The following is a 13,765-nucleotide window of genomic DNA, read 5'->3' as shown; positions in this document are numbered from 1 at the left end:
GGAAGATAAGGCAGGGGAGCCCCAGCATCCAGGCTGCAGAGAACATGGACCCAGGGGCCAGCGGGTGGGTCACCGAGGCTCCTATCTGGGGTAGTGAGGCCCGGGCCCTGCTGTGTGTGTGACCCTGGGGAGCTGGGCAGAAGGGCGCTGGCACCGAATCTGTGGGTTCCTTGCTTGTCTCCCCCTCGGACTTTGGCTGTCCTGTGAGAGTCTCCGGGAGAGGGAGAGAGGGAGAGCGGCCTGCAGCAGGCCAGGTGTGCTCAGGTGACACGCCCCTCCCTGGCGCTGCCCTGGCACACCCACAGTGACAGGGAGAAGCCAGCCTCCACGACTGCCTTCTTGGTGAGCATCTGGCTCAGCGGTGGGGCGCAGACTGTGGAGGAGCCCAGCGGGATGCTCAGGAGAAACCAGGTCCTCTGCCTCGGGCTGGTGCTGGTCCTTGCCGCCAACCTCTTCCTGGAGCTGCGCCCCAAGGAGGCTGCTCAGGACCTGCTGCAGGGCGGTCTGCACACCAGGGATGGGACAGTAATGGCCAGACTGTTCCGCCTGGAGAAGGCTGTGCAGCAGCTGGGTGAGTGCAGCGGCAGGCGTGGCGGTGGGGGGGGTATGCGTGCACATGAGGGCATGGAGGGAAGGGTGACAGGCCGCCCTCGCACTGTCCATGGCTCACACCGGCCTCTGTGCCTCAGTGGGAGTGGGAGCGGACGGCAGGGGACACCAAAGTGGTCCTGTGTGAGCTTGCACACACACACACACACACACACACACACACACACACACGCACACACGCACATGCACATTCACACACACACACACTGTCATCAGTGTGCATGCCCGCTGCAGAGTGAGGCCCTGAGGGTAGGGAACAGTCAGGCACAGCCCTGTCCTGGGGCCTGGAGCCAGGAGGGTGCTGACGAGATGGTGAAGCTTTGTGACAGGGCCATGCGCGGTGGAGCTGGGCTGCAGCCTGGACATAGTCCCGTGAGAGCTGGGAAAGGCTTTCTATGGATGCAAAACCAGCTGCTTCCTGTTGTTCTTTTTCACCTGTTCTCCCTCCCTCCAGCCGCGTGGGTACACGTGCGCCTCAGAACTCGCCTGAGTGCTGCTTGGGGCCTGAGTGGGCCAAAGCCCGGCCAGGGTGGCAGCCACGCTCATGGGAGCTCCAGCACAAGACTGGAGGTTTAACTCCACCCTCTGAGGACAATTTTCATTCATCTGAATCGCTGGTGAGCAGGTCATTTGCCCAGGACATGGTAGGGAGGTGTGGAGACAAAGCAGCTCCTGGAAGATAAGGCAGGGGAGCCCCAGCATCCAGGCTGCAGAGAACATGGACACAGAGGCCAGCGGGTGGGTCACCGAGGCTCCTGTCTGGGGTAGTGAGGCCTGGGCCCTGCTGTGTATGCGATCCTGGGGAGCTGGGCAGAAGGGCGCTGGCACCGACTCTGTGGGTTCCTTGCTTGTCCCACCCGGACTTTGGCTGTCCTGTGAGAGCCTCCGGGAGAGGGAGAGAGGGAGACACAGGGAGACAACAAACAGAAGAGATGAGAAGAGGAGAAAAGGAAGCTTGAGAGTTCGAGAGTCCAGGGACAGGGAACAGATGAGTGCGAGTCATGATGAGGGGGAAACAAGATGGGTGACAGGAAATAGGGAGAGCAGGGGGCATGGGACACCCACATCACTTCCCTTGCCAGCCTCCTGAGACTCATCATATATTATTGAGATTAAATTTTCTGGAAAGAAGTAGACTCGGTTCTATGAATGACTTGTTCACCACGCATTTCTGCTTATGCATAGAAATTAAGTTGATGAATATGCAAATGTAGGAGCCTTCATTCCAAGGAGAAGGGAGGAGGGGAGGTGTGACTCAGGGTGAAAGAACAGGTGAACAGAGGGGAGAGGCTCGCTGCAGAAGTCCGGGTTTCTTGCTGGGCAGCTCTGCTGGGCCTGTGGCCATGTGCCATCCCAGCACCCTGCCCTTCCTTGGCAGAGCTCCTGGAAAGCGCTGGGACCTTCCACCCAACCTTGGCTCATCAGCTCCACACAATGGAACCGCGGGCATCCTTCCCTTGGAGCTGGGACCCAATGAGAGACCATTTGGCTGCCTTTGCCTCGCTGCTTGGCAACGCCATTTCCTCCTAGTCTTCGTGGTGCACCCACTTTCCATCTACTCTAAGATGTTGTGTCAGAGACTCAACACCTCCCAGGTGACCCCAGTGTTTCTAGGCTGTGCTTCCAGACCACATCTGTCCTTCTGTCCCATCCCTTTCCCTGTGATGGAAAGCCAGTTAAATTTCCTGTCATCCTCGGTTCCAGGAAGACTGGAGGCAACCATAAATCCATCAGGATATTTGGGCAAATGAAACAGATTATATGAAAGGTAAAAGCAAACACATAAAGATAACTATATATCCCTATTGACAGAGGGAATGGTGGCTCTAAACCAGCTTGTGAGAACCTCCTCAGGCTCTTGGAAGCCTCCCCAGGTGACTCCTGGGTGTGTAAGTCAGTGTAAGTCATGGGAATGACGTGGTAGTCCTGGACCCATTTTGCTAGACTGTGGGCAGTGCCCCCAGATCCTAACCAGTTCTCATGGAGTGAAAGAGAAAATCAGACCAGCTCCCAAAGAAGGAAGTGCAGAGGAACTTAAAGGCAAAGAGAACCCAGCACCACCCTGGATCCCCATGTGCTTAGCTCTCAGAAGTACAAAAGTAATATTCTTCTGTCGGGAACACTGTACCCTACGCTCCTGCACTTGTTTTTCCCACCTGATCAAATCACCTGGTGGTCATGTGACCTTTCCTTGATGGATTTACTGTCTAGATTTCTTCCCAAGTTTGCTTTGACCATCCTCTTTTTGTCTTGAGCACTTTAGTTGATTCTCCTCCTTTTCTTTTTTTTGGGCCAATTGTTGTCATCTCTCAGCATAGCTCCTTCTCAGTGGTATGAATTCTCTACTCCTTTTGGGGGGTCTAAGTATGGATCTGAAATACTCCCCACGGTCTACTCAGCAAGCCATGTGCTGTGGCAGGGATCCCCCAGTCAAGGAAGATTAACACAGTGGAGCATGGGCTGCAGTCATCTGGAGAATCGCGTGCAGACATGCTGGCTGAAGGTGAACCTGTTGGACCGGTTGGATTTAATGCAGGTTTAGGGGATGTTGTATAAACTCTCAACTGAGAGGGGGCCATAGACCAAAGAACCACCTGGACAAGCCCAGTTTGGCCAGCAAATGAGTTTATGAAGGGTGACTGCCACAGCAGTGAGTGGCTGAAGCTACCAGTCCTGATCTGGTGGAGCTCCTGGCCTTAGTGGGCACCAATTAAAACAACAAAAGCAGGACCCCACAGTGAGAGGTCTTGGGAAACATTGTGTTTGCATCCGCTCCATTCCACCCTCACCAGGAAACTGCTGGTCTCAGTGAGCAATACCTAGGTGTGGTGGTGGGGGACCTTGTTCCACACTCGTGATGGCATCTGGCACAGAGCTTCAGTACCTGGCTAGTGGGGGACCAGGGACCCCTGAAACACTAGAAGGGATGAAGGAGGTGCACCACAAGATGGAGATGCCTTCCCCAGGAGTCAAAGAACAATTCTCACCACAGGGAGGGTTAAAGGAAATTAGATGGGTCTATGGCAGAGAGCCCTGATTGCCATTTGTCTACGTGTCTCACAATCACTAAGCACTGAGCGTTTTCTCTCTCTCTCTACTTGCTGAATTTATAGATGGATCTTGAGTTTTTGGTATATGGGCTAAGATTCTGCAGTGAGTCTTATAGGGTTCTGGTAAAGGTGAAGTAAATAATGGATTGGAAGAGCTTTGGAATTTGTAGGCATCATTACAATTGGTATTTTGGGTCCTAGAAGAAGGCCTCCTCTGCACCAAAGCCCTCTGTCTCGGTCTACCACTCTTCAGGCTTTTGGATTAAGGCTGTGTTTCTCATGTGACTGTTAGATTTATGTGGTGCAATCAGAAGTTTTGAAAAGTTGAAAGCTCTGATGAATTAAATATGCGAGAGGCACTGGCATGCATGCGTGAGGTGAGAGGAGATTGGCCTTTGTCGGCCACGATTACTGTAGTGCTGTATTTCTCAAAATTTTACTGCACAAAAACATTATTGGAGTTCACTAAAATTGCAGATTCTGGTAACTTCTTTTTCCCATGGTCCCACTTGACCCTGAGATTCTAATTTAAAAGGTTTGGAAATGAGCCTTGATGCCTAGATTTTTAAATAATCACAACTGATGACTCTGATAAAAATGGTTTTTAGGTCTCATTTTGATAAACATCATCTTATTATTAATTTATCACATCAAAGTCAGCTCTGAGAGGAGCCATAAAGGGGAGTGGTAGATACATTTTGATGCAGCTGGAGAGAGGTATGTACTGTGTGCTTTGCCAAGACAACTTTACAAGGCTCTGACAAGTTCCTCTGACATCACATCCTCTGGGACAAGAACTTGTCCATTTTAAAATATGGAAGATGCTTTAGTCACCTTTCCATTGCTTTGGCAAACACTTAAGAAAAAAGATAAGTTTGGCTCACAGTTTTGGCAGTTGCAATCCATGATGAGCTTATCCCATTGTTTTTGGGCCTGTGTTGAGGCCGCATATCATGGCGAGTGCACAGCTCCACGGATGGAGACGAGGACACAACCACGACCTAACTTCCTCTCATGAGACCCCACCTCCAAGAGCTCTGTCATCTCCCAGTGGCACCATGGGCAGATGGCAATTCCTCCGCCACAATGGCCTGTGTTAAATTCAACACCCAAAATATTTCAAGAAAACTATTTCAAGGAAATTAGGATGGAAAGCACTGCTTAGATACCTTAGGATTAGCTGAAATGTTTTCTTCGTCCTCTCCCTCCACTCATCCTCTTCTTTTGCAGAAGAAAATATGAGACTGGCTGGGAAGCAACAAGCAAAAGTGGAGGACACACGAATGAAGATGAACCATGAAGTTCATCCTGCCCCAAAGGCAGCTCAAGGCAAGGCAGTTGAGACAAAGAAGCCTGCACCCCAAAAGAAACTCTTCCCAAGCTCTGCCCTCTTCCAGCGGTGGGGAGAGGATCTTCCTGAGGACGAGCAGAAGAAGGCCCAGGACCTGTTCCTCAGGTTTGGTTACAACGTGTACCTCAGCGACCAGCTGCCCCTCAACCGCAGCCTCCCGGACACGCGGGACTCCAGGTGAGACAGACTTCGGGCTCCGGAGACCTGGGTGTGCTCTAGAGATGAGCTCTGAGGGCGGTGGAAGCCAAGGCTGGGAGTTTGGGGTGGGGTGTTGTCAGGGAAGGTGATGAGCAGAGAGAGACCTGAGCGGTCCACATGCACGTGCCCATGGAAAGGAGCTGAGCTCTCTGAGAATTCTGCTGCAGTGGTGTAAAGGTGAGGCCGCAGATGCAGACCCCAGGCCATGCCAGCTGTGTTTGAGTCCTGCCAGGGTCAGAATGACGTTTCTTCCCCTTGGGTTTCCATCAGGGGCTCTGCTTGGATTCCTCTTTGTTACCAAATCTACGGTCAAGAGTCTTTTCTCTTCTCCTGTTTCTTTTTCCTGTTACCTTTTCTCTTTCCATCTCCCCATCTTTCTTTACAATGAAAAATAACAGTTTTGTTGAGATATGATTTATATACCATACAATCCATCCATCGAAGTGTATCGACCCCTCACTCACGAGCAGCTACTTCCCATTTCCCCACAACTTCCTTATCTTTAAGCAACCATTAATTTACTTTTTGTCCCTATGGATTTGCCCCTATTCTGGTCCTTCCTTTTTTCAGACTGGATTTTTCATGTATTAATGTCTTCAAGTATTGCTTATGTTATACCATGCACGGATGCCTTTCCCTTTTTATTGTTAGATAATACTCCCTCGTATGGCTGTACTGTGTCTTGTTTATCTCTTGAGGGACCTTGTCTTGCCTCCTCTCTTAGACTATTAGGAACAGCACTGCTATGAAGACTCATGCACAAACTTTGTATGGATAGATTTCTTGGGCACAGCCTAGAAGTAGGATTGCTGGGTTATATGATAGATCTACGTTCAACCTTCTGAGGAACTGCGACTGTTCTACAGGTGACTGCGTAATTTTGCATTCCTTCCAGCAGTGTATTCGTCTTGGTTCTTCCAGGCACTCAGCATTTACTAGTATGTGTGGTTTTCCTAGCTCATCCTGATGGGTGTGAGATGGTGTCATGGTCTTGATTTAAATTTCTCTGAGGATGTTGAGTATCTCTTTGTGTGCTTATTAGGCCTTCGCATGTCTTCTTTGTGGAAATGTATATTCAGAGATGTTCTTCTACTTAAAATTCATTTATGTTTTTTAAATTATTGAATTGCAAGGGTTCTTTATGTATCTTTGACACAAATTCCCATCAGAAATGTTATTCGCATATGTTTTCTCCTATCGAGTTGTTTGTGTATTCACTTTCACTGTGGTCTTCTTCCAAGCACGAATGCTTTGAATTTGATAATGTTTAATTTATCTATTTTCTTTTTGGTTGCTTATGCTTTTGGAATCATACCAAGGAGACCACTGCTGAATGCAAAGTCCTGAAGACATACACCTATGCTTTCTTCTAAGAGTTTCATACTCTCAGTCTTGTCTTTAGGCTTTGATCCATTTCTAACTAACTTTTGTATAGAGTGTGATAAGGGCTCCAGCTCCATTCTTTTTTTTTTTTTCAGCTTTAATTGAGTTTATTGGTACATTTTAGGGATACAGTACAGTTACATTCATTGTTGGGGTCTTGTACCTCTACACATGAAATAGAGTGTGATAAGGGCTCCAGCTCCATTCTTTTTTTTTTTTTCAGCTTTAATTGAGTTTATTGGTACATTTTAGGGATACAGTACAGTTACATTCATTGTTGGGGTCTTGTACCTCTACATGACAGGTCTTGGTTCTCATTTTTTCCCCTTACCCCTGCCCTCCCTTCACCCCCTCCTCCTCTCCCCATCTACAAACACTTTATTTCCATCTTTTCATTATCTCACATTTTTTTCTTTTCCCTTATTGCCCTTCCCCTACCCATATCACCTTTAGCTCCTTTCTTCCCATTTCTAAATGTCAGTAATCTTATTAGGATCTTATGTATTATTGCAGATTATTCACACCAGAGAAACTTCCAGCTCCATTCTTTTGTGTGGAGCTGCCATCCAGTCATTCTAGCACCCTTCACTGCGGAGACAGCTCTTTGAACATTACAAGCTCTTGATTTATCAAAATCAATGGCCAAACTGCCGTGGTTTATGTCTGGGTATCCACCCTAGCCCACTGTGTGGTACAGGAGGACCCTTATGATGGTAACACACTGTGATGATTACTGTGATTTTGTAGTCGAGGCTTCAAAAGGTGGGAATCTGAATTTTCTACCTCTATTTTTCCTTTTCAAGATTGCTTTGTCCATTTTAAGACATTACATTTCTATGAATTTTAGGATTCGTCCATTACTTTCTGCGAAGAAATGAGGAGAGTTTTGGTAGGGTTTGTATTGACTCTGTAGATCCATATGTAGAAGACTGTATTTTAGCAAATTAAATTTTCCAACACATGAAAATGGGAAGTGTTTCCACTTATTTAGATCTTTTTTAAAATTTCTGTCAGAGTATGGATTTTGCATTTCTTCTGTCAAATTTATTCCAAAGCATTTGTGTTTTTGATGTTATTGGTAAACTGTTTTCTTAATTTCATTTTTCAGATTGTTCATTCTAAGTCTATAAAACACGATTGAGTTTTGTGTATTGACCATGTATTTTACAATCTTACTCTACTCCTTTATTGGTCCTATTAGGTTTTTCAGTAGATTTTTAAAAGCATTTTCTCTATATAAATATATGATATGTGCAAGAACATGGTGGCTTGTATTTCATTTTCTTCTTAGTTGTCTGGCTGGATCCTCCAGTACGATGTTGAATGGAAGTAATGCTGGTTGATATCATTGTCTTATTCCTCATTATAGGGGGAAAGCATTTAATATTTCACTATTAAGCATGATCTTGCTCTGGGCTTTCAAAGATGTGCTTTTTCAGGAATTCTATTCTATAGTGAGTTGGTTTAGTGTTCTCTCTCTGTATATATCTCTCTGTTTCTGTCTTCCTCATTACGACAGTGTTAAGCTTTGCCAAATGCTTTTTATATACCCATCATCTACAGAAATGGTGTGTTACATTGCAAAATTTTATTATGATTTTTAGGAAGTCAAACCCACCTCAGATTCTTGGCATAAAGCCCACATGGACATGGTGTATAATTCTATACACTGCTGGATTTAGTTTGCTAATATTTCTTTTTAAAGTTTTTTTTTCTGTCTCTGTTGATAAGAATGTTGATTTTTAGTTTTCTTTCTTTATGATTTAAAAAATCTGGCTTTGGTATTTGGATAAGACTGTTCTCATAAAATGAGACAGGAAATATTTTTTCTCTTTTATATTTTGGAAGATTCTGTGAGGATTGGTATTGATTCCCTTTTAAATGCTTGGTAAAATTCACCAGTGAAACCATATGGACTTGATCTTTTTTGGTGAATAATTTTTATTACTAATTTAATCTCTCTGCTCTGTGTAAGTTTATGAAGATCTTCTTAAGATCTAGATCTTGTTGAGTCAGTTTTTGTAATTTGTATATTCCTAGGAATTTGTTCCTTTTATCCAGGTCACCTAATTTGTTGGCAGACTGTTGTTTAAAATATTCCTTATGGTCTTTTAAATAGCTACAGGGAGTATTTTAGTAATGGGAGGACTTCTTTTCCTCATCTACTCTTGCTATATGTGGGTAAAAGTTTGTTCATCTTTTCAAAGCCAGGTTGTCATCCGATTTCTCTCTTTTTATATCTGTTTCCATTTTATGCGTTCCCATTCTTGACTTCACGTCTCTTCTTCTGCTTTGGATTTAGCTTACACTTTCTTTTATTTAGTTTTTTTCTTCAAGTTGTCAATACAGTTTATGTAAATTTCACTTTTATGAATTTCAAACTTATGGAAAAACTGCTAAAGTACTACAAAAATCCTCACACCTATACCTAAATGAGCTACTTATTAACACTTTGCTCTGTTATCCTTAAAATGTAATTTTATAAACATGATAAAAGGAATAAAACATTTTAAAGTAATTAATAATTAACCAATATAATTAAATGATTTAAACTCATGATAAAGGAACATTGCATTGATCCCAGGGTCAGCAAGTTTCTGTTTAATTTGTGCCTTTAAGTTGGACAGCTCACTGGACTTGGCCAAACCGGCAGCCCACACAAAATTTCCAAGATGTCCATTTCCATGTCAGCTTACTTTTCAAGGAATCACTCAGCAGTCTGTTAGAAATGTTATTGTTGCTAAAACTACATTTTATTTAATGATTCAAAATTAAAATGGAAGTCTACCCCCTCCCTGGTGATCAACCCTAAAGTGTGTGGCAACCATGACCAGCAAGGCTGCCACTGAGAAATCTCTCATTATGAAGCTTGAGCCTCTGCATTCCTCTGAAATAATAGCAAAGTACTCATCTTTAAAAAAAAATTTCTCAACACTGACTACAGAAAGTCTGCCTGACACACGTGGCTCCTTAGACACTGCCACTGCCTCTTTCCTATGACTCCTGGAATGTTCCCAGGCACAGCTCTTGTGGAGCTGAAGCTGGGAAGCAAAGGGCTGAGAACAGACTGCCCAGGCCCCAGAGCCCCTAGCGCAGCCTTGCCTAAGGGTGTCACCCGGCGAGCAGCCTTCTCTGAGAACACCCACCATACACACACACACAGCAAGCAGGGCCATGCGTGGCAGCATGCGAACGTTCTTCAACACGACCCACATCGTCCCTTGCCAGCCGGTTCTTAGAAAGGCTTCATTCCCGCTGACCACGGAAATACCACCTGGATCTCGTCAGTAAATATGTGTCAAGGAGTTCCCATGAAAAGATCGCTTTTTTTCACTGTTGGATTCCTAAGGGTAAATTACACAGTTTGTGTCTTCTCATTCACAAGGAAGCCACTGTCACTAATCTCCCTGAGACGATTCCCACATCTAACCAAATAGAGGGGGCAAAAGCCGTGGTTTCCAGATCGAAGGCAAGCGTGTCACCTTCCCGAGAGATGAGCCCTAGGCGTCCTTTAGAGAGGACAGGACGTGGAAGTGGACTGACCTCAAGAGCTCATGGCCAGTTTAAAGGTGAAGGGAGACCGCACAGTGCCTACACCAGCAGGCTAGCTCCTAGTCTGCTGGACAGGCACATGGCCACTCCTGCCGTAATCACATCCATGTGCAAAGGCTCCCATGGAGGGCCTCTCACAGAGCGCCACGCTACAGCCTGAGGGAAGGGGCAGTTCACTGTGGATGTAAGAGGCCCCATCAATCTCAAAGCCTGCTGGCAGCTCTGGAGTGAGCCTGTCAGGGAGTCAGTGCGCTGAGTATCCTGTCAAGTCAGCCCAGCAGCAGGTGAGGCAGCAGGATCGGTCCACTTTCCAGAGGAGGAGACAGAGGCTTGGGCAGTGAATTCAAACATGTGGGAGGGAAGCAGTGACCCTGGCCCCCAGATAGCATGTTCTCACAAGGCGCGTCTGTTTCCCTTACTCGTTCTTTCATAATTTAATAAGTTGGAGGGTTAAATTATTGAGTCGAGACCTTTTTTCTTCTTTTTCTAAAATGTAGGCATTTACATCTAATCATTTTCTACCAAGCTCTGTGTATAACAGTATCTCATAAGTTTTTATTTTCTCCAGGAAGTTTTAATGAATGGTAGTTTATATCTAAACCAGATGAAGATGAGGATTTTCTAATAAATCTTCATTTCACATCCAAAGGTCTGTTCTGAGTGGAGGGAAGAGAAGACTGGTCCTGGGTTTCTGGGATGAAATTCCCAAATCGATGTGCTCCCTCTTTACAGAGAGATGGGGTGGGGAGAGCCAGCTCTGGATCCACGGGAGAAAGGCTTTGCAGGCAGTAAACCAAAGGTAGCCATGTCCTTAGCCACGTGGGCAGTGACTCATGTGGCTCTTGCAGCACAGGGCCTGGAGCTTCTCCAGAGCCTCTCTTTTCCCTCTACCACCAGCAGCTGTGGCCCAGGGTGCAGTTGGCCCTGGTCGTCTTGAGCACATCCTGCCTCCTCTTGCTGTCGGTCCTGGTTGTGAGAAATCCATCCACCTGTGTGATGGCTGCCCTGGCATCCGCTTCCGTTGGTGCTTCCTCCTGTGGTGCTCAGTGACCATGCACACCATGCCCAGGAAGTGGTGATGCTGGTCAGATAGGGCACAGGGGGTTGGTAGAAGCCCACCCTTGAGCGTGGGTACCTGGATAACAACAGCTTGGTGGAAGGTGGTGTGGGGTTGCAGCAGGGCTTTCCTGGTTGCCTCTCAAGCTGCTTCCTCCTTTTCAGCTTCCCAGGCCTGGATCTTCTTGAGCTTGTGGTCACATTTCTCTTCCTCGGAGAGCTCAGCCACAGGTTCACAGCAATGATCTTGACTCATTAGAGGATCCATAATTCAGAGCTAGAGCTGTTCTACCTCAACTGGGCCAGCCTGGAACCCACCCCACAACCCAGGAGATGCCCAGAGCCAGGCCTGACCAGCCTCCTGCCCGCTTCAGTGCCTCCCATAAGTGCTGGTGTATCGTGAGTTGTATTTCCACTCATCTTACAGCATTTTCTAATTTACCTTGTGATTTTTTTCTTTGGCCCATGAGCTATTTAAGTATATCATTTGATTTTTGCCTACTTGTGAATTTTATGTTTTAATCTCTATGGTGACTCCACGATGATCACAAAGTCCCATTTTGTATAAATGCTGTCTTTTTAGGCTCATTTTAGGGCAAATTCCTTGCTGTTTGTGCAGTGGGGAGCCAGGGTGCTCTGCTCTGCCCAGGGGTGTCAGGGAGTGTGGGGCCATTTTGCTTATGGTGTCCAGCCTTCCGTTTCTGTCTGTCTTCTTTCAGGCTGCCCGCTCTCTGCATTTGAATGACTGCCTGGGGTCACTTGCTTCTGGCCTAAAGAACTTGGCATTTCTTGGAAGGTGGATCTGCCAGTAATAGATTATATCAAAATTTGTTTATCTGCCAATAACTTTATTTTGCCTTCATGCTTGAAAGATACAGGATATCAAAGGTGCTTGTTTGATAATATGTATTCTTTTGGCAGTTCAAATATATGATCCCACTGACTGCCGGCCTCTATTATTTTAAGAAGTGCCAGCTATTACTCTTATTAAATGTCCCTTGTATGTAGCAAGATGCTTTTCTTTTGCTTCTTTCAAGATTTTCTTTCTAACTTAGGCTTTCAGCATCAGGATTATGACATATCTGGGTGTGTTTCTCTGTATTTATTGTACTTATTATTTATTGAATTTCTTGGCTGTGTTTCAGTAGCTTTTGAGTGTTAGTAATTCTTTTGGAGTTATGAAATCATGAATGGCAGCCTGGGATGATCATGACCAGACAATTATAAATTGACTTCTCGTTATGCTCTTTAACCGCCAAGTGGTTCCTCTGGATGAGGAAATCATGGGGAACTCCTTGAAACCTTTAAAAACTATGTGGGTTGAGGTTTTCAAAATGGCAGGGTGTTTATGTGTATCATCTCTGCTTCCTAACAAAACAACTATTAGGAAAAAAATTTTAAAGTATCATTCAACACTTTCCGTAATTGTCTTGAGGGCACAAGGCAAGTGGTGAAAAAAGTTCTGTATGGGAAATCCACCAAGTTTCAGCAAGACCAGCAGGAATCTGGGGTATGAGCCACCATTCTCCCCCTCTGCCCCACTGGAGCCCCGTGTGGTGGACGCAACTCAGGGTTCTCTGCCCCGGGTGGATGTGGCCACCCATAGCCCTCGATGTAGTGCTGTGGCTTCTACTGGTCCAGCAACCACATTGCACGCCTTCCCCACTCTTAGGACGTGAAAGTCCTCCTCATGGAAGTGGCAGAGACAAATATGATTTCCATCCTTGACCTCACTCCCACTCCTAGTGGAATTTCAACTCCAGCAACATCTGGCCCAGTACCCCTGACTCCCTGTGCCCCTTCCCCAGAGGCTGCTGTCTCCTCCCTGCCACTTCTTCTCTCCCCACTGTCTGCCTTCGTCACAGGCGTCACTCCAGGAGGGGCTGCAGTCCTCCCGCTGGCACCTGTGCAGTGCTGTGGGAGTTCTGAGAACGCCCCTGGCTCTGTGCAAGGGACTGGCCTGTTTGGACAGAGCATGGACGGCTCCATATCTGTGACCTCTGAAACAATGGTGCTTGTGGGGACACTCAGGCTCCATGAATGGTGACCAGCAAAACAGCAGAGCACCCAGAAACTTACCAGGGAGAACTGCAGAAACAGACAGATGAGGGCCGGGGATTTGGCTCAGTGGTTGCGCCACCTTCCTCACAAGCACAAGTGCAAGGTCCCCAGTTTGACCCCTGGTACCAAACAGCAACAACAAAAAAATAAAAAGATGAGAAGAGCCCCCAGTCTCACGCCCATCCTGGGGTGGTCTAGAAGGGTGTAGGAAAGCACCAGGAGGGATCCACCTGGATCAGCAGAGGAGGCAGAGCACCAGTTGTCAGCCTGCACACACATACCAACAGGTGCCTGAGGCACTGTGGGACGAGAGCTGGAAGCCCGATTTCTGAGGGCTGAACCACAAGCTACTCCGACCAGGGACAGCTCCTGAGATTCCAGGATTCCAGGCTCAAAGTCACCTTAAAGGTCACATGCTGTACCATGATACTTCAGCCGCTCTCTCTTCTCTCTCTCTCTCCCTCTCTCTCTCTCTCTCTCTCTCTCTCTCTCTCTCTCTCTCTCT

The 13,765-nt window shown here is 46.6% G+C and overlaps 1 protein-coding gene across 1 annotated transcript in view; it reads left to right on the top strand.

Moving 5' to 3' along the window:
* Window positions 1–393: 393 nt before the first annotated feature.
* The window catches only part of Galnt8 (polypeptide N-acetylgalactosaminyltransferase 8), a 37,790-nt gene continuing 24,418 nt past the window's right edge, over window positions 394–13,765 (top strand). Inside the window, exons 1-2 of the mRNA XM_010611713.2 lie at window positions 394–571; window positions 4,890–5,187. Of these exons, the coding sequence (XP_010610015.1) occupies window positions 394–571; window positions 4,890–5,187 (476 nt within the window). The remainder of the gene's footprint in view (window positions 572–4,889; window positions 5,188–13,765) is intronic.

The sequence above is a fragment of the Fukomys damarensis genome, unplaced genomic scaffold (genome assembly GCF_012274545.1).
Source record: "Fukomys damarensis isolate Sample0158 unplaced genomic scaffold, DMR_v1.0_HiC HiC_scaffold_19, whole genome shotgun sequence".
NCBI classification, from domain to species: domain Eukaryota; kingdom Metazoa; phylum Chordata; class Mammalia; order Rodentia; family Bathyergidae; genus Fukomys; species Fukomys damarensis.
The sequence above is the reverse complement of the archived record's forward strand: the minus strand, read 5'-3'. Positions and strand labels throughout refer to the sequence as shown.